Source organism: Pichia kudriavzevii, chromosome 2 (assembly GCF_003054445.1).
Source record: "Pichia kudriavzevii chromosome 2, complete sequence".
In the NCBI taxonomy this organism is placed as follows: Eukaryota; Fungi; Ascomycota; class Pichiomycetes; order Pichiales; family Pichiaceae; genus Pichia; species Pichia kudriavzevii.
In genome coordinates, this window is record NC_042507.1 from 1,092,517 (window position 1) to 1,115,669 (window position 23,153).

At 39.4% G+C, this 23,153-nt stretch overlaps 15 protein-coding genes across 15 annotated transcripts; 6 read left to right on the forward strand and 9 right to left on the reverse strand.

Annotated features, from left to right (window-relative positions):
• Nucleotides 1-2: 2 nt before the first annotated feature.
• Nucleotides 3-2,756, reverse strand: C5L36_0B05240 (uncharacterized protein; the record flags this gene model as incomplete). Its single annotated transcript, XM_029464895.1, has 1 exon — nucleotides 3-2,756. One exon carries the CDS (start codon nucleotides 2,754-2,756, stop codon nucleotides 3-5), a length of 2,754 nt encoding a protein of 917 aa, XP_029320754.1.
• Nucleotides 2,757-2,964: 208 nt separating this feature from the next.
• Nucleotides 2,965-3,855, forward strand: C5L36_0B05250 (uncharacterized protein; the record flags this gene model as incomplete). The annotated part of the gene is made up of 1 exon (XM_029464896.1): nucleotides 2,965-3,855. The coding sequence occupies one exon, from the start codon at nucleotides 2,965-2,967 to the stop codon at nucleotides 3,853-3,855; it is 891 nt and encodes a 296-aa protein (XP_029320755.1).
• A 140-nt stretch (nucleotides 3,856-3,995) lies between these two features.
• C5L36_0B05260 (uncharacterized protein) lies at nucleotides 3,996-5,033 on the reverse strand (the record flags this gene model as incomplete). The annotated part of the gene is made up of 1 exon (XM_029464897.1): nucleotides 3,996-5,033. The coding sequence occupies one exon, from the start codon at nucleotides 5,031-5,033 to the stop codon at nucleotides 3,996-3,998; it is 1,038 nt and encodes a 345-aa protein (XP_029320756.1).
• Nucleotides 5,034-5,238: 205 nt separating this feature from the next.
• On the reverse strand, nucleotides 5,239-6,303 carry C5L36_0B05270 (uncharacterized protein; the record flags this gene model as incomplete). Its single annotated transcript, XM_029464898.1, has 1 exon — nucleotides 5,239-6,303. The coding sequence occupies one exon, from the start codon at nucleotides 6,301-6,303 to the stop codon at nucleotides 5,239-5,241; it is 1,065 nt and encodes a 354-aa protein (XP_029320757.1).
• A 207-nt stretch (nucleotides 6,304-6,510) lies between these two features.
• On the forward strand, nucleotides 6,511-7,194 carry C5L36_0B05280 (uncharacterized protein; the record flags this gene model as incomplete). Its single annotated transcript, XM_029464899.1, has 1 exon — nucleotides 6,511-7,194. One exon carries the CDS (start codon nucleotides 6,511-6,513, stop codon nucleotides 7,192-7,194), a length of 684 nt encoding a protein of 227 aa, XP_029320758.1.
• A 63-nt stretch (nucleotides 7,195-7,257) lies between these two features.
• Nucleotides 7,258-8,952, reverse strand: C5L36_0B05290 (uncharacterized protein; the record flags this gene model as incomplete). The annotated part of the gene is made up of 1 exon (XM_029464900.1): nucleotides 7,258-8,952. One exon carries the CDS (start codon nucleotides 8,950-8,952, stop codon nucleotides 7,258-7,260), a length of 1,695 nt encoding a protein of 564 aa, XP_029320759.1.
• Nucleotides 8,953-9,203: 251 nt separating this feature from the next.
• On the forward strand, nucleotides 9,204-9,956 carry C5L36_0B05300 (uncharacterized protein; the record flags this gene model as incomplete). The annotated part of the gene is made up of 1 exon (XM_029464901.1): nucleotides 9,204-9,956. The coding sequence occupies one exon, from the start codon at nucleotides 9,204-9,206 to the stop codon at nucleotides 9,954-9,956; it is 753 nt and encodes a 250-aa protein (XP_029320760.1).
• A 373-nt stretch (nucleotides 9,957-10,329) lies between these two features.
• Nucleotides 10,330-10,734, reverse strand: C5L36_0B05310 (uncharacterized protein; the record flags this gene model as incomplete). Its single annotated transcript, XM_029464902.1, has 1 exon — nucleotides 10,330-10,734. One exon carries the CDS (start codon nucleotides 10,732-10,734, stop codon nucleotides 10,330-10,332), a length of 405 nt encoding a protein of 134 aa, XP_029320761.1.
• Nucleotides 10,735-11,636: 902 nt separating this feature from the next.
• Nucleotides 11,637-13,739, forward strand: C5L36_0B05320 (uncharacterized protein; the record flags this gene model as incomplete). Its single annotated transcript, XM_029464903.1, has 1 exon — nucleotides 11,637-13,739. One exon carries the CDS (start codon nucleotides 11,637-11,639, stop codon nucleotides 13,737-13,739), a length of 2,103 nt encoding a protein of 700 aa, XP_029320762.1.
• A 197-nt stretch (nucleotides 13,740-13,936) lies between these two features.
• C5L36_0B05330 (uncharacterized protein) lies at nucleotides 13,937-15,637 on the reverse strand (the record flags this gene model as incomplete). Its single annotated transcript, XM_029464904.1, has 1 exon — nucleotides 13,937-15,637. The coding sequence occupies one exon, from the start codon at nucleotides 15,635-15,637 to the stop codon at nucleotides 13,937-13,939; it is 1,701 nt and encodes a 566-aa protein (XP_029320763.1).
• A 373-nt stretch (nucleotides 15,638-16,010) lies between these two features.
• On the forward strand, nucleotides 16,011-16,706 carry C5L36_0B05340 (uncharacterized protein; the record flags this gene model as incomplete). The annotated part of the gene is made up of 1 exon (XM_029464905.1): nucleotides 16,011-16,706. The coding sequence occupies one exon, from the start codon at nucleotides 16,011-16,013 to the stop codon at nucleotides 16,704-16,706; it is 696 nt and encodes a 231-aa protein (XP_029320764.1).
• A 71-nt stretch (nucleotides 16,707-16,777) lies between these two features.
• C5L36_0B05350 (uncharacterized protein) lies at nucleotides 16,778-17,254 on the reverse strand (the record flags this gene model as incomplete). Its single annotated transcript, XM_029464906.1, has 1 exon — nucleotides 16,778-17,254. One exon carries the CDS (start codon nucleotides 17,252-17,254, stop codon nucleotides 16,778-16,780), a length of 477 nt encoding a protein of 158 aa, XP_029320765.1.
• A 195-nt stretch (nucleotides 17,255-17,449) lies between these two features.
• Nucleotides 17,450-18,949, reverse strand: C5L36_0B05360 (uncharacterized protein; the record flags this gene model as incomplete). The annotated part of the gene is made up of 1 exon (XM_029464907.1): nucleotides 17,450-18,949. One exon carries the CDS (start codon nucleotides 18,947-18,949, stop codon nucleotides 17,450-17,452), a length of 1,500 nt encoding a protein of 499 aa, XP_029320766.1.
• Nucleotides 18,950-19,193: 244 nt separating this feature from the next.
• C5L36_0B05370 (uncharacterized protein) lies at nucleotides 19,194-19,985 on the forward strand (the record flags this gene model as incomplete). The annotated part of the gene is made up of 1 exon (XM_029464908.1): nucleotides 19,194-19,985. The coding sequence occupies one exon, from the start codon at nucleotides 19,194-19,196 to the stop codon at nucleotides 19,983-19,985; it is 792 nt and encodes a 263-aa protein (XP_029320767.1).
• A 105-nt stretch (nucleotides 19,986-20,090) lies between these two features.
• On the reverse strand, nucleotides 20,091-22,469 carry C5L36_0B05380 (uncharacterized protein; the record flags this gene model as incomplete). The annotated part of the gene is made up of 1 exon (XM_029464909.1): nucleotides 20,091-22,469. One exon carries the CDS (start codon nucleotides 22,467-22,469, stop codon nucleotides 20,091-20,093), a length of 2,379 nt encoding a protein of 792 aa, XP_029320768.1.
• Between the last annotated feature and the right edge of the window lie 684 nt (nucleotides 22,470-23,153).

Below are 23,153 nucleotides of genomic sequence, written 5' to 3' on the forward strand. Positions count from 1 at the left end.
AATTATACAAACATCCGTATACCCTTTCTCAACCGTTCCTTGAAGTTGCTGGCATAATTTTTTTCGTCTTCCCATATTACACGGTCTATTTCTCGTCTACCAGAGTCTAAGTCCACCTGATCAAGCCTGGTGACTTTTGATCCTCGGAATATCCAGTAAGCAATGTAACAGCCGAAAAACAGAATCAAGCTTCCGTAACTGGAGAAGAAGAAACTGGTGGACCACTTACCTTTTAAGAAAACGGTAAATCCGGAGGATATAACTAAAACCAAACCAGTGAATAACCCCATATAGGCAAGGTACGGCTGGAATGGGGACCTATACGGATAATCGTCGTCGTCTCTACTGATTATATCCGGACGCAGTTTCAGCGCATGGTAAAACCTGATGAAAGATAAGCACATACCACACCAAACAAGCAAACCCGAAGTTGAACAGACATTCATCAATCTTTCAAAGATCACTGCGGTGTCATTTTTCACCGATAGGTAAGATAACAAGCCAAAAAATGCCGTGAACAAAACACTCACGTACGGGACCCCCCTTTTGGTACACAAGGAGAAACAGCTTGGAATTTTGTTCTGTAACGCCAAAAAGTATAATGTCCTTGAACTAACGTATAATTGTGACGAGGCTGAAGTCAATGCAAAATAAAGCAAGAAAGCGTTGACTGCACTCGCAAATGAACATAAACCGGCACTTTGTATGGCGATTACCCACGGGCTTTGACTACCGTTGACAAATCCGGCCCAATCAACGACAGTGCTCTTACATCTATCTTCTCCGATGATCTTCACAACTGCATCCTGCTGCGCAATTTGCGATTCTGATATGTAATCATGAGGATAAAAACGGAGTAACCTTGGATCTCCACTATAAATGTTCAATCCCACGAGGAAAATGGCAATAATATAGAAAACAATAATCCTCAGGAAGATATTCTTTGTAGCACTAGGAATCGACCTTCTGGGGTTTACGGATTCGCTGCCTGTAATGATTACAATCTCCGTTCCAACATACGCAAAACTTGCCAATGTACAAGACACCAAGACTTGCAAGAACCTCCCCAAATTGCCACCTATCCCATGCAGAGAGCCCAACCCGTTGTCGTCAACGTCAAATGTTGGCCTGAACAACCCAAATGTAATGTTATTTGCCACGTCAGAGAGCGACGAGTCCCAATACTTAAAACCGATCCGTTGATGTAGCGGCCCAGAATGGCCTGTATTCAAAACAATCATATAGATCATGAGTGCTAAGAGGATCACCAATTTGATGATGGTAGAGTAATATTCAAACTCACCATAAACTCTAATGTCCAGCAAATTGATGATAACTGTTATCCCTAAAAACAATGTTATCCAACCAGCAGTATTTGGTCCGGGTATATGTAAGTTGTCGTAATAAGATAGCATGATCGAGGCTGCAACCACTTCGGTACTGAAACTAAACAAGTAAGTGACCCAATATAGAACCCCCAAAGCAAAACCAAAGCCATCATCAATGAACCGTGCTGCCACACCCGATACCCCACCACAAAGAGGAATTAATGTAACTATTTCACAGAAAGATAGCATTGTAGCTATCACCAGTGCTCCCGCAATTATAAATCCAAGCAAACACCCAAACGGACCAGCAATTGTAAATGCTTTACCGGATGCCAATAGTAGTCCTACACCCAAGGTTCCACCTAGAGCAATTTGGTTTAGGTGTCGTACATTAAGTTTTCTTTGAATTTGATACTTATTTGCACGTTGTATACGCATTATTCTTAATAAATTGAAGTAGTTTAATGTTTTCGAAATCCAATGGTCACCTAAATCTGTTGGAGACTCAATAGGGTCAATATTTTGGTATTGGTCAACTCTATGCAAATTGTAGTCGACTTTTTCGTTCTTACTGACAACCATTTCAATCTCATTATTATTATTGTATTGGTGTTCTTCGAATTCTCTTAAATAATCCAAGGTTCTCTTGTTTACTTTTCTAAACGGCTGTGAGTCTATGGGGAGGTCTTCCAATTGTACATCGTCATCTATGGGGATTGAACTGCCAATGGATATAAAGTCTAGCTCATCGGAATTATCTTTTTCCTTGTTGTCCTTTGAACTTTCACTGGAATTAATAAATTTATGTAGTAGCCTGCCAAACATCCATTTACTTTCGCCTTCTCGTTTCCTCTGTGCCTTTTCCATTTCATCCCAGTCTTTTGGATTTTCTGCATTAATATACAAAGCATTTAAGGCATCATCATTCAAAGTAGTCAGTACGTTCTCTTGGGGGCCTTGGGATGTATCCTTCCTCAGGTGCAACCCTTTTAGTCTGGCTATTTTCTCCAGTTTGCTTCTCAGTTTATCTTCGTGGTGAAGCAACCTGTTGTATTGCTGGAAATCTGTAAATTCTAGACGCAAATCGTTTTCGTCACTTTCATTCTTATCATATTTTTTGTAAAGCCTGGTGAACTTGATCTTATCATGGTTCTCTAGCAATGAGGGTTCATTATCAAGTATATTGTGCAATACTGAGCTCCTTATACTATTTCCTGAACAGCTTTGTGATTCCGCTGGCTCATTAGTTGTCCCTGAACATGATTCCTCTATACCATTATCAATCATACCGGTACCGTCCTGTATTGGGCTAAAGTCAGGAAACAAACTTTGCCTGTCGGAGAGATCCACATCCATATCATCTGCTGCATTTTCTCTTCTAATAAATAAGGACGACAGAGGCGATCCACTTTTGCTTCTGTGTACCATTACTCATAAGGTTTTGTCTAGTTGATAACAGGCCCCTTGATAAACGACTTTCATGCACGGTTATTTCTCAAATTTTTGCTCGCCTGCTAATACCTGGAAAATAGAAACTGAAACTTGTCAATAAATCGAAAATGGAGCAAGGCGTGTTTTGACCTAGACCTTGGTCCTATTTTGTGTTTTCTTTCACCACGGACGAAACTTTAGCACAATGTCAACACCGCCACCGCAAGGACAGAGGGTACCATTAAGTAAGGAGAAAAATCCAGTTGCTCTTGCTGTTGCAACTGCAGTTAGATACAACCCACTATTGAAACAAAGACAAGGTATTCTTTCAACAAACAAGGAAAAAACCGATTTCTTTAGGTACAAAAGATTTGTTCGTTCCATTAAAAGCCCTGAGTTTCAGAAGAAACATGCTGCAAATGCTGCTAAGATTCCAGCCATTCTAGATGATATAAATGCAATCAACCAAGTTTTTATTTTACTTATTCAAAACCAATTGGTTATTCCGGTCAATAAACTAAAGACACAAGATGCCAAGAAACAAGGTTATAAAGTTGATAAAAAGACACCAGCGTTAGAAGTTACTGGTAAGGCTGTGATCCAGCCCGACGCATATTATGCTTGGAACTACACCCCACCAAACCCGTACATGATGTTATATTCTATTTTGGCCGTGATTGGGATTTTCACAGTTATTCTTTTCCCGTTATGGCCATTTTGGATGAGAAAAGGTGTTTGGTATTTGAGTACAGGATTGTTATGTCTAGTTGGGTTGTTTTTTGTTGTTGCTGTTATTAGATTAATAATTTACTTGATATCGTTAGCTACAATGCCAAGACAGTTTTGGTTATTCCCAAACATGTTTGAAGACTGTGGCGTTATTGAGAGTTTCCAACCATTATATGCATGGGAGGAACCAAAGAGCAAGGGCCAGCATAGAAGCAAAAAGGGAAAAAAGCATCAAGAGCCAACGCAATCATTAGACACTAATAAAGAGAATGTAGTTGAGTCTACCGCTGACACCAAAACTACTTCCGCTAAGAAGAGCGAGACTACAACTGTCCAACGGAAAGCTACTATTGAAGAGGTGGAATAGTTTAGTCGTGTTTGCAAACTACCTCTATGCAAAAGATCGTGATTAAGATCGAAACAAATTTAAAAGTACGAAACTAATTTAATAACAAAACTATCAAAGAGATATTGTACAAATCTATAGTTTCTCCTTCTTTTTTTTTTTTAAGCGTAGGATTGCTTTGGGAATGGAAAGGAAGGACCTACTTCTTGAATAGATAGTTTAGCTAACCAGTGACCCATATCGACAGATTTTGACAAGTCTTCACCTTGGACTAAACCAGCAGTGAAACCAGCTGCAAACGCATCACCTGCACCGTTAGTGTCCACAATTTTGGAAACATCTAATGCATGGACTGGGAATGATTGGATGTTAAATTCCTTTGTAGTGTCATTGTATGCAACAGCAAGAGTAGCGTCGGTACCTTGAGTGAAGATGACAGTTCTCGGCTTCTTAGTGTTAACCTTTGGAGATTGAGCAACATGTTTAGCAATTTCAGTTAAATCTTGTGTTTCCAAACCATGTGCTTTAGCGTACGCAGCAGCTTCAGATTCGTTACAAATGATGTAATCTGCATAAGGTAAACATTCGTTTAATGGGTCCTTAAAGAATTCTGGAATAAAAGGAGCAGAGAAGTTCATGATGAAATCTTTACCTGTCTCTGCTGCATGTTTACCCAATAGTTTGATAGCATCTGGAGAGACGGTTAAGTGGAAACCACCTATGTAGAATACCTTTGCACCTTCAACAAGTTTCCAGTTTTCTTCCTTTTCAAGATGACTTGGTTTGAAATGGTTAGCTGCAGCTAAATCAGTAACTAAGGATCTGTTGAGACCATTAATCAATGCAGCACATTTACCAGTAGCGATGTTATCATGAACCATGTAAGCGGTAGTTAACCCGACTGATTTGTTGGCCTCAATTAACTTATCTGCGTAGATATCTTTACCAACGGAACCAAAGTAAACGACAGAGTTCTCTGGTAGAACATATTGTGCACCTCTGGCAGTGTTTTGGGCTGCACCACCGGCAACAAGAATCACATCTTTCTTTTCTAAAATTTCCTTGAAGATTGGCATGTGTGATTCTTCAGCTAAAATCGCATCGTTTTCCTTAAGGTTGTATTTGTCAAGATACTCCTTATCAACATTAACTTGGATATCAAGAAGCGGGTTACCGAGGCAGACTAAATCGTAAGACATTGTACTGGTATGTTATATATGGATGAAAAGAAAAGAAAAAAAAAGAGGAGGAATGAAAAATAACTATGTACAAGGAACATCATATTCTGCATTTTAAAAGAGCACATGTGAAAACAGAAGCGTCCATTTTTTTTCTTTAATTTTTTTTTTCTTGTTCTGCTGTTTATCAACTTTTCATGTTAGCTAAGTATAGCCAGACATCCCATCATCTGTACCAGAAACTCCTGAGATCCTTGTAGCAACCGTTTTCTTCGTAGATTCCCTTTGCCTTGCTCATCCATCCATTTATATTTTCTAACCGTCTCTCTGAGGAGGGATGTGTAGAAACCAACTCCGGGACTGATCCACCTTGTTGTTGCTCAAACTGAAGCATGTTTCTCCAGAGTTTTGGCGCACCTGTTGGATCAAAGCAAGCTCTGGACATCACCATAAGTCCAATGTAGTCTGCTTCAGTTTCCATCTCCCTGGAGAAAGACCTGTTGAGGAGCATGTTAACCAGAATGTCCCCTGGTCTACTGCTGCCAAAGATCGAAAACATAATTATGTTTAAAGTGAAGAGTAATGGAGACAGCGAAAGTCTTTCGCCCAGATGATCTGCTAGTAAATGCCCAAGCTCGTGACTAAGAACCGTTGCCAGACCATTTGTATCTTCACAAATGGGGAGCAAAGACTTGAAAAGGAACACTTTACCACCACCAATGACAAATGCATTAGGGCTTGGACGTCCCATGCGCACATCGTCAATGACATAGAATTCCCATTTGTCTAGTGGGATATCACTCTTGCCAAGAACTGTGAACAAGTTAACTCGTTCACCAGTGGTGGGGTCTTTGTAGTCATGTGCAGCTGCAATAAGACGGACCATAATAGACGACACCTGTTTGGAAATCGGATGGTAACTAGGCAGGATGTAGTTACCGTATTCAGCCATTACTTGGCGGAAACTCTGTTGGGTGAAATAATTTTCCACCCATTCTGCTGTCATCATAAGACGATACCGGTGTGTTACAGGAGCTTCATCAATATGCGTTACTAAAAATAGGGTGAACACACCAACAGTGCCATATGTAACTCTAGGGTTTTCCCTGGCGTAAGCGAAAAATCGACTCCACCATGAGCTCTGATTGTATTGGCGACTGTCATTGAAGTAGACATACCGTGGTCGGTTCCTGTAATAACGGGCTTGTCTTAAAAATGCAATACCTTTTCCACGCATGGATGCCTGGGGGTTCAGTCTAAATGTTCGGAGAATAAAGTTCTTTTGAAACATTTGTTGTGTATACTTCTATGGTTAGTCAGATATTAACAAAGGGATGTCCTACTATAAGATGTCCCTTAGCTGTCAATTGTTTCTTAACCCTCAAATAAATCTTAACTTCAGCATTTCCTAAAACGGTATTGTCTTGTTCTTAGAATCTTGCAGAAAACCTCAACTTTCGAGTTTGCTTTCTGTTATAGATCTGCCAGAGGTGCTAGCATGGAGAGACATAATACACTTATACCTGTTGTTGCATCGCTTGCGGTCGGTGCGGTTGCTGCGCTGTCATTGCACCGTGTATATGTTTGCCACCTGAAACAAATAAGTAGAGCATCAGACATCCCACCGTCGTCTATGCGCAAGCGTTGGCTATATGGGCATGTTACTTCCGTGGGTGATGGTGACAACTTCCACCTGTATCATCTTCCAGGTGGATTACGGGCTGGTTGGGGGTGGTTGCGAGAAGTTCCTTTAAAACACTCCCAAGTCAGAGGCCAAACCATATCCGTTAGGTTGTGTGGTATTGATGCCCCAGAGAGAGCACATTTTGGGAAACCCAAGCAGCCATACAGTGAAGAAGCTCTTATCTGGTTGAGAAAATACATCTTACATAGGTATGTCTATGTGAAACCACTGCGACTTGATCAATATGGTCGTGTTGTCGGACGTGTAATGGTTTGGACATGGCTAGGTTGGCGAGATGTGGGTGAAGAAATGCTTAAATGTGGCCTTGCAACACTTTATGAGGCCCAATCAGGTGTGGAATTTGATGGGCGGGAAAGAATATACCGAAAAAGAGAACAAAATGCAAGAAGGAAAAAACTAGGTCTCTGGAAAGATTTTGGTAAGAAAATATTCGAAACTCCCAGAGAGTACAAGACTAAATATAGTAGCGGTAAATGAATCATACAGGGATAGGGTACACATAGTAACCACTTAAATAGAAGTTTATAAAAATGAGTGCATTTAGCATTTCACGTCTATACCACGATGATGTTCGGATTCACGCAATTCAAACATGACTTGTGCTGCAATAAATAAACAAACAGTTGAGCAAATACTAAAGATAACACCATCAAAGGTTGTTAACATATCCCTTAATAGCTTTACCATGCCATCATGGCCAAGGCAAAATCCATATAAGTTAGCCAACATCATCATCCAGATATTTATAACAGCGCCTAAAGCACAAGCATGTCTGAACCACCATTCATTTTTGTAAGGATGCATTACTTTTGTAATAATCATCTCTGGTAGTAAAAATAGCACAATAGCCCATCCCCAAACCAATAACCTTAATTCTATATCATGCCAGATTGCAACGAACGAAAATGTGGCTAGGGAACCAAGTAAACGATGATTAGATCCACCGAGTGGCACATAAATGTATCTAAGAACCCATTTATTAAAGGACCTGTGCCAAGATCTCCAGAATTGCATCGTTGAGAAATTGTTATTCATACATCTAATCATATTTTCTGGCGGATCAATGCCATCGCAGAGTGACCAAAATCTAAAAAGTCTCCATGGGATGAGTAACTTCAGCCAAATAATATTTAGATTGAAAAAGCCAATCATTGAAATCTGGAACGGAGTGTCTCCGTGCCATGCCTTGGCTTTGGAAACAGAAACAACATAAATATAATGGAGAATTACTTCCATCACGAGGAAACAGAAAATCAATCTTAATCCATAAAGAAACGTTCTGTGCAAATTGATTGATTTGAGTGGATGTTTGCTTTGGTAAATAAAATCGTTAAATGTAATAATTGGACCCACAATGTATAAAGGAGTGTAAAACAAGTAAGCCAGGTAATTTTTGAAGGAATATTCCTCAAGAGATAATGGGGCATCCAACCTTTCACGTTCACTCAATTCACAAGTAACGGCTCCATCAATTCCATCTCTTGTTTCCTCACTACTTTTTGCCTTGGTGCCGTTTAGTACTGAAAGTGGAATATCACCTTCAACTGGAGATTTACGTAGGTAATCGATATTGAAACTTAGCATCCTCAAAAGAGTGAAATTGAAGAAAACGTCCCACCGTGCAACTAGACCTTTATAATGATCCATCCATGACAAGGAACTAACAAGATCACCGTACTTAACCTGCCTATACCTATCATTAATAAATAAGGTTGAGATGGAGTAAACCCAAAGAACCGACTGTGCCAACAATGGCCTCTTTCTTAGGATCCTAGTTAGTGAAAATGAAATAAAAACATGAACCAAAATTCTGAAAACGTTAAATCCATGCACAATGGCTAAGAAAATACTCCCAAAGATAAGATCAAAATCCAGCCTTGACATTCTCCATTGGTTAGCAATAGTTCTCAACGCTTTATGGATAGCCACAAATAATAACAATAGCAAAAAATTGTCCCTAAAGAATCGATATTGGGAATCAGAATTGTCCACTTTTCTTCCAAAAATCCAACCTTTTGACAACATCTTTTCGTAAACTGGATAGTTAGGGTTTGTTTCGTTACTTGCATCCATTGCCGTTTTGAACATTATAGGAACGACAATTAAGAAACAAACCATGTAGAATTTGAATTCGGGGGTTTTCCAATGTGATGGTTGAGTGGTGGTTGGCTTTCTCCTATTCGAGGATATGCGGGAGTCCAACGACTCCACTGCAAAAAATGAGAGCAACGACATTGCTACTTGTGCTAGTACGGTGAAATTAGAAAGAAGGTGGGGAAGTCGAAAGAGTCTACTATTTTAAGCCTGGTTTCCCATTGAGAACATGAATTTCGAGATTTACATGATAATTTAATACCCCATCAACAGTATTGAAGTAGAAAGTATTTTTTTTCTATGTCCCCTTTACACTCATTTTCCCACTTAGTTTCACCTCTCTTATTGGATCAATCACAGTTTCCTTTAAGCGTTTTCACATATAGTTGATAATGGACGAGAAGGGTGTGCCAGATCTTGAGAGAAGACCAAATCCCCCAGGGTGGGTTCAACCCAAGGCGCCATACAACCCATACGACCCTACCGATGTTCGTCCAGCTGAAGGGTATCCCTCTGAGTTCAATGCGCCTAGTGCAATGAAGAAGAATACTGGTAAGATTGCAAGAGATTTGACGGATTATCAAAAGATCAAAGTCGACATGAAGAAACTACAGTATTACCCCCGTCCACCATCTGAACTTTATCCCGGCAGATACAAAGTGTTACGTCGGGTCAACCATAAGAGCGGATTCAACAGAGGTGCCGATCTAACGGCCAAGGTGAGTATCTATGGGTTTCTTATATTTGGTGTTTTCTTCTATAAGTGGAACGACCACGAAAATGTGTTTGCACCATTTCGAAGATTACAGCTCCGAATCAAGGAGCTAGTTATGGGCGACCTTTCTGTTGACGATTACAATGACGTCTATAATTACGATGGAAACAAGGCCATCCCGCAGAGGCCGCTACCTTCCATTATGTATGAGGCCAATGTGGGGAAGGATCTGGTTGGACGAGAAGAAACCAACAAGGAGCACATTAAGGACAGGTTTGGTAACAAGCACATGGTCTACGCTGAGCATATCAAGCAAAAGGAGGACGAGAACATGATCAAGGCATTAGACGTTGCACAGCGGGAGTTAGAATTGAGAAAATTGAATGGTATTGAGAAAGAGAATAGCAAGCCATTCTGGAAGGTGTGGTGATTCCCACCGGGTCAATGTGATGTGATGTGATGTGATGTGATGTGATGTGATGTGATGTGATGTGATGTGATGTGATGTGATGTGATGTGATGTGATGTGATGTGATGTGATGTGATGTGATGTGATGTGATGTGATGTGATGTGATGTGATGTGATGTGATGTGATGTGATGTGATGTGATGTGATGTGATGTGATGTGATGTGATGTGATGTGATGTGATGTGATGTGATGTGATGTGATGTGATGTGATGTGATGTGATGTGATGTGATGTGATGTGATGTGATGTGATGTTGATAAATATATATATATATGTATTTACATTTTCTGTACATAGTCTATAAACAAGTAAAGGCAACAACTGGACAAGAGCATTATTTTAGACCGCCTCTCTTGATGAGGAAATCCTTTGCCTCGTTGATTTTGGTCGCCAAGTAAGGAGAACCGCCTTTATCAGGATGGTTCAACAACATGATTCGTCTGTGGTTGTCCTTCAGCTTCTTTATGTTGAGGTTGGATTCCTTTAAATCGAGAATACGAAGTGCCTCTCTGGCATTCATCTTTGGGTCAAAGCCGCCTTTGACAAACTTCCCCGAGGAGGACCCCGAAAACTTCTTGTACATTCCTGCAAGGACATATGCAGTGGCAAAGCAGCCGGCGAACGTTATCCAAGGATGCTCAGATGTGTACTGCTTTGTCTGCTGTAGGTACGCTTCAATTTGGTCATTGACACTACGTGGCGCAGTGGCTGGTTGTGTGGCGTTCTCTGTATTGGACATGATACGATCTATGGCTTCTACTCGAGACTCTCCTGTTGTTTTCTCCGCCGTACTGTGTTTGGCACTGTTGTGCTAGACAGGAATGTTCATTGTTGCACTATTCAATGGTCTATTTTGCAATGCAATGAAATGCTCAGCTGGCATTGCTCAGTTTTCCGTATTTCCTGCTCGCACCTGCTATTGCCCATTTTCGTTGCCCCTCGCTTATTTGGTAGAAATTTTTTTTTTTCCTTCGTTAAGTATAGAAGGGGGGTGGGGGGGAAACTAGCATCACATCCTCCACTCCATGATTACCCCATTGGAAAACACATGGATAAAAAAAAAAGATGAGATGTAGCGCAGGAAGTGGTGCACGGATTCAATGGGTTTCAAAATTTTTTTTTTTTTCAGGACGGAGAGGGAAAAAAAAAGGAAAAGGAAAAAATAATTGATTTTTTCATTTTTCATTTTTTACCTTAATCTCGCATTGGCGGCTCAGCTATTTCTATCTGGCACAATTTTACTCCTTTGTTTTTAAGAGGAAAAAATGGTGCCGTTTCTCTTACGGGAATGGTAACTGTGGTGCCGTGTACGGGGGAAGAGCAAATAAGAACCACGATAACAAAGGCAATGAGAAGGAGATAGACAAAGAAAGTGACGATAAGATTGACAAAAACTATGTCAATGTTAATGTGGATGTGATTGACAATGGAAATAAGGATGGCATCAATAGTAAGATTTCAGATTCTGATTGAGGGGGGAGGGTGAGTGGGCGAAACGCTGACTGGCGTGGCAGATTGGGGAAAGTGTGTGTAGTGGATGTGGATGTGGGTGTGAATCCTGTGTGGTACACACAAAATTGACCATTCTGTTGGGTATATAAATAGGAGGAGGCTGTAGAGCTAATACCTTGAGAGGAGGTCATGTTTGGACAGTATTGCAGACAGTATTGCAGACAGTTTTGTAAACACTTTTACAACAAGACACCAATTTTTCAATCTCCCCGTATGGCATCAACATTGGTACCTCCACAGACCCCACTAGAATGGACACATACTCCGGAATCCATTCTCTTACAAACAGAGAAGCTCATTGCGGAGGCAAGGGCAATGGATGACGCTATAGCAGCCGTTCCATTAGAGAAGGCCACCATCGACACGGTAATTAAGCCATATGCCGATTTGGAAAACAGACAGGCCGGTTTGACCAACCAGTTGACTTTCTATCAACACGTTTCTGCCAATAAGGACTTGAGAGATGCGTCCAATGAGGCTGACGCCAAATTCCGTAAATATGGAATTGAAGCTGGTTTAAGAGAGGATGTATTTAGGGTCATCAACAAGGTCTATGAAACTATTAAAGATGATGAATCCCTTGATAAGGAAACCAAGAGATTTATTGAAAAGGTCAACAAACAGTACATTAGATCTGGATTGTCTTTGCCGCTAGAAACCAGAGAAAAAGTCAAGGAATTAAAACAACAACTCTCAACATTAGCTTTAAAGTTTTCTTCGAATTTATCAGAAGAGACTGGCTCAATTCTTTTTTCCAAGGAACAACTGGATGGTGTTCCTAAGGATGTTGTTGATCAGTTTGAAAAGGTTGAAGGTAAGTTTAAGATGACTTTCAAATACCCCGATTTGTTTCCTGTCCTCAAATACGCAAATGATGCACAAACTAGAAAGGCTGCTCTAATTGGAGACCAATCCAAATGCCCTGAAAATGCTGGCATTTTAATTGAAGCTGTGAAAATTAGGGCACAATTGGCACACCTTTTGGGATACAACAATTTTTCAGAGTACATCCTTGAAGAGAGAATGGCTAAGGATCCAAAGACCGTGATGAATTTCTTGGAAGATTTGAAAGCCAAATTGAGACCGTTGGGTGAAGTTGAACTATCCAAATTGAAAGCTTTGAAGGATAAACATACTGGCAAGGAAAATGAGTCTTACAACATTTGGGATCAAAATTATTATAACACCAAAATGTTGGAACAAAACTATAATGTCGATGAACTGAAAATTTCGCAGTATTTCCCAATGAATAATACTATTGCTAAAATGCTCTCCATTTATGAGACCATTTTTAACTTGAAGTTTGTTGAGATTGAAAAGGGTTCCAAAGGTTACAATACTTGGCATGAAGATGTCAAGCAGTTCCAAGTTTGGAAAAAAGATGACCCACAAACCCCAGTCTTTGTTGGTTACCTATATTTTGATTTGCATCCAAGAACAGGTAAGTACGGTCATGCTGCAAATTTTGGCCTTGTTCCAAGCTATATTGATGTCCAAACAGGTGAGAAAAACTATCCTTCAACCTCTCTTGTTTGTAACTTCACCAAGGATACACCAGAGAAACCCTCCTTGCTCAAACACGGTGAAGTTGTTACCTTCTTCCATGAATTGGGTCATGGTATTCATGACTTGATGGGCCAAACGCAGTACTCCAGATTTCACGGCACTTCTGTGAGTTGGGATTTTGTGGAAATGCCTTCTCAGCTACTAGAATATTTCTGCTGGGATGAGTCGATGCTAAAGAAACTATCCTGTCACTATGAGACAGGGGAATCCTTACCAGATGATTTGATTAAATCATTAGTCGCCTCTAAGAATGTCAATGGTGCATTGTTTAATTTAAGACAATTGCACTTTGGTTTGTTTGATATGGCTTTACACACGTCCAAAGATGGTAATGTTGATATGGATAAGCTGTGGAATGATATGAGAGAAGAAATCTGTTTGATTAGTAACGGCGGTATCACCTTCAAAGGTTATGGTTCATTTGGTCATTTGATGGGCGGTTATGCTTCTGGTTATTATGGTTACTTATGGTCTAATGTTTTTGCTGCAGATGTTTTCTTTACAAAGTTTGCTAAGGATCCATTGAATGTCCAAAATGGTATGGACTACAGAAACAAAATTTTAGCTAGAGGTGGTTCTAGGGATGAGATGGATAACTTAGTTGATCTTCTCGGTAGACAACCTTCCTCCACTTCATTTTTGAACGAATTGGGATTATCACAATGAACAATACGAATATATAAATAACTATATACACACATGTTTGATTTAGATAAAAATAAAAATGTTAGATTAGCCTCTATTAATACGTCAACGTGATTAACAGCGACATAAAATAACAGGGAGAAACTAGAAAGAATCAATCGATGGAAATTCAAGTGTGTCGTATATGGAAAAAAAAACTTCAAAGAGTTCCTAGCTCATCAAGGCCCCATATGTTTCTCTTCACCATGAAAACATTGAATGGTTTTTCTTGCATTCCTGGCATTGAATGGTTGATAATAGCGATACAACACATCTACTTCCTCCAATGACAAATTTTCAGTTTCTGGAACCATAAAGTAAACAAAGAACCCACCTACAACAGTAGCACCAAAGAATACAAATCCATAGGCAAACCTGATATGTGATGTAATTGCAGGTGTGAAAAATGCGATGAGGAACCCCCATACCCAGTTTGCTGCCGTTGCAATTGCCATCCCCCTGCTTCGAATACGCAATGGATAGGTCTCGGAGACTACAATGAAAGCGCCAGGAGCCCAAGTAATTGCAAACAGAAAGATAAAAATACATGTTAGTACAACCAGTCCAATGCCTGCAAGTCTGTTTATCGGCATACCATATCCGTTTGGGTAGAGAATGGTTGATCCAATCACTGCAAATATCAATAAACAGATGGCCATACCAAGAGATCCTGTAATCAAATTTGTTCTTCTGCCAATGCGGCCAACCACATAAAGCGCAACAAAAGTTGATCCAAAATTGACTGCACCAAGGATAATAGATGTGAGAAACGAATCTTCTAGTCCCACAGATTGGAATATGGTTGTACCGTAATAGAAGAAATAGTTGTTACCTGTAAGCTGTTGAAATGATTGTAATGAAACACCAATCATCAGCCGTGTCAATATATGTGGTTTGCCAAATACCAATTCAGACCATGAAGCTTCACCTGCTTCCCGCTGTTTTTTGATACCAACGCTAATTTCATACAACTCAGCAATTACCCTTGTATCACTGACTTCCAAGCTGTTAACTCTGGCAATTGATTCCGTTGCTTCCGCCATTCTCTCCTTCTCAATCAAGAACCTTGGGGACTCCGGCAGAAAAACCATACCACCAAACAAAATTATAGCCCAAACAAAACATAAACCTAGTGGAATCCTCCATTGTCTAGTGTCACTAAAAGTATGTACCGTACCAAACGTAGTAATATAACCTAACAAAATGCCTAGTGTAATCAGCAATTGGTAGCAAGAAACCAAAATGCCCCTAATTTTGGATGGTGAAGTTTCGGCTATAAACATTGGTGACAAAACAGAAACAGCACCGACCGCAAGACCTGAAACAATCCTGCCACTCATAAATTGAAGCCAGTGCATAGCAGAAATTTGAGTGACAATACCAATAATGTAAACAACTATAACAGCCATGAGTCCTCGTTTTCTGCCGAGCTTATCGCCAAGCTTCGCCAAAGTAACACCGCCCAATGCACATCCAAGGTTGAATATTGAGATAATCAAACCAACACGTGAGTTTGTGAATTCATAGACTCCTGTAAATTCATTGTAAGTGCCAAACAGGTTCTTAAAACTTGGCATTTGAACAAAACCGGAGATGGTACCTGTATCCCATCCAAAAATAAAACCACCAAATGCAACAAGTAAACATAATGTTGCAACAAGCTTGTATTGTGCTAATAGGCAGAATGAGTTTTTATTATTTTTGTCTTCATTTTCTTCTTCAGAAACTAAAATACTGTTGGTGGTTACTATATTATCCACGTTTTTAGCAAAAGCCTCTTTTTTAATATAAGGAGTCCCATTACTGGTTTTAGAATAGATTGATGATACTATTGACTCCATATCAAATACTGTTGGATGACATTTTCTTAGAACGGGCATTACTTTTCTTCACTACAAATGACTCTTTTGATCAAAGGTAAAAAATTATAACATGAACCCAAAGGAATCTATTGTCGAGGAGAGGGCGGAGGGAGCATCTTTAAAGTTTTAGTTGTACTCCTATATTGTATTTTTATAGATACCTGATTTTCCAGAATTCTAATTCAGTTTCTGCTTCCCAAACAGAAGACGATTGGAACTAATTTACTATAGCTTCATAATCGGTGAACAGAACAATTGCGCTACCTGATTTTTTTCACGTTTCAATTTTTCTGGTAAATGAGCACAGTGTATGTCAATACTATTCTATGCCCATTTAAGGGGAGGAGCGCATTAAGTGGAGATACACTCACAATTCCAAGTCAGCAATAACATGAATTCTGCTCATACATTGTACATTAGAAATCTGAATGAAAAAGTTGGGCTAAAAAATTTAAGGAAAGAAATTGCAAAAATATTTCTAGAACATGGATACCAAACCCTTGCAATATATGTATGTAAGAATCTAAAACTTAAGGGACAAGCTTTTGTTTCTATGAGAGATTCTGTTGATTTGGATCAGGTTATTGAAAAACTTCAGACAAAGCTTTTATATGGAAAGCCAATGATTCTACAACATGCGAAGACTGATGCAGATCTGGTATTTAAGCAGAAGCTAAGCGAAGAAGAATTTGATAAATTGGTTCAGGAAAGAAGAAGGGCTCGGCAACAGAGGAGAAAGCAAAAGACGGAAGAGATCTCAAAGAAAAGGCCAAGGGATGAAGGACCTGGAGAAAATGAACATGTATCAGCCAAACATAAAAAACTTGTTACAAATAAAGAGGAACCTGTTGTTCCTAATAAGATGATGATTCTCACAAAATTACCTGAAGATATTACAAAGGAAGAAATAGTTTCGATCTTTGATAAGTTTGGAGGGTTTTTCAAAGTCAACCACGTTAAGGTACGAAAATTGGCGTTGGTAGAATTTCAAAATGAACAAGCCGCCCTAGAGTGTTACAAACGCCTTGGACCAAAATTAGAAATAAAAGAGAAACCAGATTGTTTATTGACATTTGCAAAAAACTAGGTGTCTGTGATTAATGGAATTCAAATTTATGTATATGTACATGTGTAATATAAAGTCGATATTCAAATGGTTCAGTATCTACCTGTGAGGATGGTTTTGAAAGCCGTAATTAACCCTTCCTTCTTTTGACCACCTTTATTCACATCCCCCATAAGCCTAGAGTAGTAGTTTGGATTTCCTTTTGGTTCAAGTAATTTGTTGCTGATTGCATAATAATTGCCCCATTTGTTTTGATGTAGGTTTTTGATTGACTTATACTGTTGTTTTAGGATATCCTCATTGAATAAGTTCTTCTGATAATTAATAGGTTCTTCCTTCTCGTTAAAGATCATTCTCTTCAATTTTTTCGGATCTAGTTTCACCAAAACCTGCTTCTTCTTCTCTTCGGCTGCTTGTTCCTCCTTCACTTCCTTTGGAATAGGAAACCCACCTAAATTGCAAAAACGTTCAATTTGGGTGAATTTAAAAGAAGAGTAGTGTTTGACCTTATCTGCGGGAAGTTGCTGCAACAGCTGGACTATTTTTTTGGTGATGTTAGTCGAAGACATGATGTTTTATGGCCCTTATGCCAAAAAGAAAAGCTATCTATTATTAATGCTCAATTAGCTTCGTTGTAATTCGTGAAAAAAACAAAAGAATGTACAAATTTTCGATTTTCTCACATCGTAGATGGGAAAAATGAAGTTTATTCCAAGATAAGACTATACAACATGCTATAAAATAGCAACCCGTTCATTCCTTACTTAGGCTGTCAGGTATACAGATTTCCACTTGTTGGTCAATGTCTCTGACCATTGCAAGCATTTCTCTGCGTAATGAAGAGAGGAGATGGTATCGTCCTGTTTTAATCGCTCAACGACTATATCTCTGAGTTTCAGGCTCCCTACAAATGTTTCAACTCTATGGTTTACTTCAGACGGGTCCCTGTAAAGCAAAGCCTTTGTTGATTTCCATACCTTTATTTTATTCAGTAGGAAACTGTAATATGTCAGGTATTGAATTGTCAAGTATCGTCCAAATCCTCGTAGGCGGATCGGTGGTGCAAGAACTTCATTAGGTACTCCAATATTATCAAGTAATGCTTGGTTAAACGTCCACATGCAATCCTGAAGTTGGTTCATTGAGAATGTGTTCGTATCATCTCCATTCTCAGAAGGGATATGCGTAAAATAAACAGCTCCCCAATTATCGATATTTAGAAACATGTTCTCATATTCAGAAAATAGAGGCATGTCACCTACCTTTTTCTCCCTTAATTTGTCACCACCTTGAAAGAATGGATAAAAAACCATGTGTACGTGGGTTCCATCCTTGAACTTTTCCTTTGTTTCTTTGTAGATGTCCTTTAAAACGGGTATATCTGTCAATTCATCAGGAAAGTACTCATCAATATGTTCACGTTGAATATCTGCATTTGGATCAAAGAGGTTAATATGGTGGACTTTGACATCAAAATCAAAGACATGTGAGTATTTCTGAAATACAGGTAGTAGATACTGCTGAGCGGCCTCCATTATATTCAAGTTCAAAAAGTTCGCCATGACAACATACAGATGTATATGAATCAAAAGTGGGATCCCCTTTGGTTTGTGTATAAGGTCTCTAATCAACCTCTTATCTACATAGTCCGCATGCAGAAAGAAATAATCACTTTGATTATCCGCCCCAGTCAACTGGTAGAACATGTCTGGTGTATATTTGTTGATTTCTCGGCTGTAGCAATGGTCTAGTAGCAACTGAGTCATGAAAAACGGCAAATCGTTAGCATCAACACTCTGTAAAGTAAAGTATATCTCACCATAATTTCTAGCACCATCCACCTGAATTGCATCCCCATCGCTTAACATTGCATATGTAAACATCTCATCTTTCGGGTAGTAACCCTCATCGTACATGTACTTTTTCCCTGGTTTTAAAATAATCGATACGTTCGGTAATATGAAATATTCATTCAACATTCTTGAATTTAGTTGGATATCAACAGCTTCTCCTAAATCGGGGAACTTAAATGCTGAATCAAAATAAACAGGAATCTCCATAGACACATCTGAGAGAGGTTTTTGAATATAATGGTCCAGAACTTTGTCTGGGATGTATCTGTATGCATTGTACACATTGAACAATGATACGCTGAATGAGTGGATTTTAGATAATAACAACGCCAGGATCAACACAGCTACGGAAGCAACAGGGAACCATTGCTTTTTTTGTGCAATACTCTTAGTTTCTTCAGTTGAAGACATTCCTAGTACATTATTCAATTGTTCGCTAGAAAGGAATGAACAAAACTGAGAAAAAGTAGGCCTTATTCAGTACAACACGATTTTTCAGCAGCATGAAAATTGAAAACAGGATCAACAAAATGCATCGATAGAAAGATGTGAAAAAAAAAAAAATATTGTACAAGTATCTAAGGGAAAAATAAAAAAAAAGTCTTGCTAAAACTGTTCAACGCCACACACAGACGCACGAGCTTCTCTACCAGTGATGTCGGGAAAGTTACAACCAACAGAAGAAGAGATACACCAGGAAACCTTAAGATTTCATTCTCGGCCTACGCCTGTAGTAAAGGAATCAGAGTTTGTCCATGATGTATACAATGAAATTGCACAACATTTTTCGCAAACTAGATATAAACCGTGGCCAATTGTGCAAGAATTCTTAGAGACAAGGCCAAGTAAGTCTATTGGTGTTGATGTTGGGTGTGGCAATGGGAAATATGTGGCTGTGAATCCGGATTTATTTATCATTGGTTCAGACTATTCGACTGGATTAATTGACCAAGCTGTTCAGCTACACCGTGGAGAGAAATGCAATGATCTGATGGTTGCAGATGGCTTGAATCTACCGCATAACTCCAACACTTTTGATTTTGCCATATCTATTGCTGTGATTCATCATTTTGCCGATGAGGAAAGGCGGATTTCGGCCATAGCTGAAATCCTAAGAGTCCTTGAAAAGGGCGGGCAAGCGTTAATATACTGCTGGGCCTTAGAGCAGGAAAAATCGAGAAGAGGATACAAGGAGGGGATGGAACAAGATGTACTTGTGCCGTGGGTGCTGGTTAAGAAGGGGAAAAGGTCAAAGAAAAATGGAAAGAAGGAACAAAAAGAGCAAGATAAGGGGCAGGAAGGAGACGACCAATCGCCAGTTAAAATGAGGTACTATCACTTGTACAAAAGGGGAGAGTTGACTGAAAATGCCATCAAAGCTGGCGGAAAGGTTGTCAGAGATGGGTATGAGAGGGACAACTGGTGGGTTGTGGTAGAAAAGGTCTGATAGGTTGTCGATTCTATTTTTTTTCCCTTGAGATATATATGTAGAATAATAAAAGAGATAGATTACATTAGATATACATGAAATTGTAGTATGGAAAAGCATTCACTATTTTGTAGGCTGGTTGGTACTGTTATTTGAATATTTGAGCATTGCGTTTCTCCTTTCGATTCTACCCTTTTTCATCAAATGTTTCAAGGCAACGCTGTCCAAAGGATCTAAAAGCTCAAACGAGCATAGTAGTTCCTCACTGACACCCATGACAGCACCCCAATTATCAAACTCGCCACAGTAATTAGGAGCGCTGAAGACGGTTACTAGAGAACGGTCGTTGAAAAACTCGTAACCATCTTCCACCACCATATGGGCACGAACAACCAAGTCAAATTGAAACTTATTTAAAAAGTTGTTGATTGCCACCTTATTGAAACAATATGACACACCACGTTCGTTATCTTCCCATTGATTGGGGGAGTCGGCAGGATCCGACCAAAGGAGATCGTTCAATAGACCAAAGTCAGGCACATCTGTCGGTCTTCTAATATTTCTAATTTCATCCATCGAATTCAAAACAGGAGACAAACCACCATGGACGCAGAAGATTTTGGAGGCAACGATAGCAGCAATTGGTAATGTATTGAAAGTGTCGACAAACAACTTCCATGTTTTCAAGTTAGTCCTTCTCTTGCATTCATCATAAAATCCGTATTGCCTTGTAATTTGAGCGCATTCGTGATTACCCCTGAGTAAAAAGAAATTTTCAGGAAACTTAATCTTGTAGCATAACAACAACAAAATTGTCTCTAGTGATTGTTTCCCCCTATCAACGTAATCTCCTAGAAAGAGGTAATTTGAAGCTGGAGGAAACCCACATTTGGAGAAAATCCTAATTAAATCAGTATACTGGCCATGGACATCACCGACAATCTTCACCGGTGCGCTTAGTTCAAGTAATGAAGGTTGAGATAAAAAGATCTCTCGTGCAACAGAGCAAATCATTGCAATTTCAGAATTCTTCAAACATACTGATTTTGTTCTTTTATATGCATATCCTGCATCCAATAGACGTTGGATCATTTCTTCGATATCCAAATCGTATTTCCGCCTATAGTCATTAGGATTGATGTAGTGATCAGTGGGTATATTTTCTTCTAGTTGATGATTTTGATTTTGTTCAAGTTGGCCAGCTTGTTCATGCTCGTACTCTTGATAGTTTTGATTCTGCGAGTTTTGATCTTTATTATTCCCATAAATAAAATTTTCACCTTGTTCGTATGCCAATAGATCTTGTTCATTATTAGGATGTTGAAGATCACCTCTAAAGTCGGTGTTGATCATTTGAGAAGGTTGGATACCTTCATCGCCTGAATCTTCTATTGCGTTTGAATAGTCACCTAGCACATTTCCGTTACCTAACTGATCAATTAATGAGGCCCGATTTCGACTCGAGGTTGAATGTGATCTTGAATGGCTTCTAGAATTACTCCTTGAATTGCTCCTTGAAGTTCCCTTTGAATGTGTGGGGGAATTTGGACGTTGGTCGCCATTATCTTCCAAATGGCCCATGTTAGGTTCTAAGGTCATCTGTGTGAATGCATCAGTTGGTATACCATGTGTTTCCAAATAGGAACGGCTATTTCTGCTATTTTTACTATGCCTTGAATTTTTCGAGTTTGTTGAATTTATGGTAGTTGAAGAATTGCGCCTTGAGAGGTTATTCAAATGTGATGAGTGATTCTCCGAATTACTTCTCTGTCGATCGATAGGATTCATATGTTGGATGGAGTTGTCATTAATTGAAGTCGATGAGTTCATTCTTAGAATTGGGGATTTTGGTTTTAAAACCGCCATGGAGGGGGGGAGTCTATGGTTATGATTATTGATGTTATTTGCATCATTGAGATTGACATTAGAACTGGAGCGGTGAGCACCATGGTTGCTCCATTGGTTGTTTGTCTCCTCTTCACCAGCTACATTGCCACCATCTACGAGGTTTTGATGAGAATGAGAACGAGAACGAGCATGTGAATTTGGAATTTGAATTGGAATTGGAATTGGAATTTGAATTGGAATTTTGGAATTTGAATTTGAATTTGAATTTGATTCAAGCAACCCCCTCTGAGAGGTTGTCACAGAGGGACTCGAATACATCATGGACTGACCATCGTGATTTCCATCATTTCTAAAATTCTCACTGTAATCAGTAGTTTCAATGCGAGGTTTCTGACTAGATACTCTTCTCACTAATAAATCATTAGCTCGATGCGAGTCTGGTGTCTCTTTGCCATTGATATGGTTCGGCAACGGCTGCAGCCGTTCGTTCTTTATGGTCCTACTATGAACATGTGTTTGGGTGGTGTCCCCCATTGAAGACTTTGTGTCCTTGTTCTTCCTCTTCCCCCGAAACGCACGGACGGACTTAATGGAGTTAGTGGACTCTTTCTTTATGACGCCATTTGATTTTGGCTTGGATCCCTCGTTCCCCATAATGAGGAGAAATTCTTGTTTACTTGGTCAAATGGATCAGTAGATGTTGGGATATGTAGTAATGTCTCTGAATGGATCTGTAATACTAGCACAATCTCTTTACAGCACAGAAAAAAAAAAGAAGAGGGCGGGGTTGCTATGTATGTCGGTGGATTGGCTTGTGGACGAATTGACGTGTAGATAGATACAACAAGGAGGAGTATAAAGAATTGGAGAGGTGTGTATGTAGTGTATAGTGTGTCTGTGTGTGTATTTGTGTTTGTGTTGATGATACCAATCGTCAGCCTTGGTTTCCCTATAGCCAGTGTCTCCTCTATACAAGCCTCTCTTGGATTAACATATGAGAAATATAGATGGTGGTTCTATAAATTGCCCTTCTAGAATTAGACAAGGTGCGAAATTTTCAAGGTGCGAAATTTTCAACCCCGCAGAGAGTAATATATGGTAATCTTTAAAAAATTGACATTCTCTCCGAGAATGTAAGGAACGCCTTAGAAATTGTCCGTATTTGTATCAACAAAAGAAAATGGCAATGCACAGCTTACACTTTGAACCGATTGACGCGGTGCGCGAAAGAGAAAAATTACAGTTTTGAAGTCGCGAAAAGAAAAATTACAGTTTTGGGAGTCGCGAAAGAAAAATTTCAAATGTCAAATTTTAAAGTTCGCGCGCGCGCAACACTCT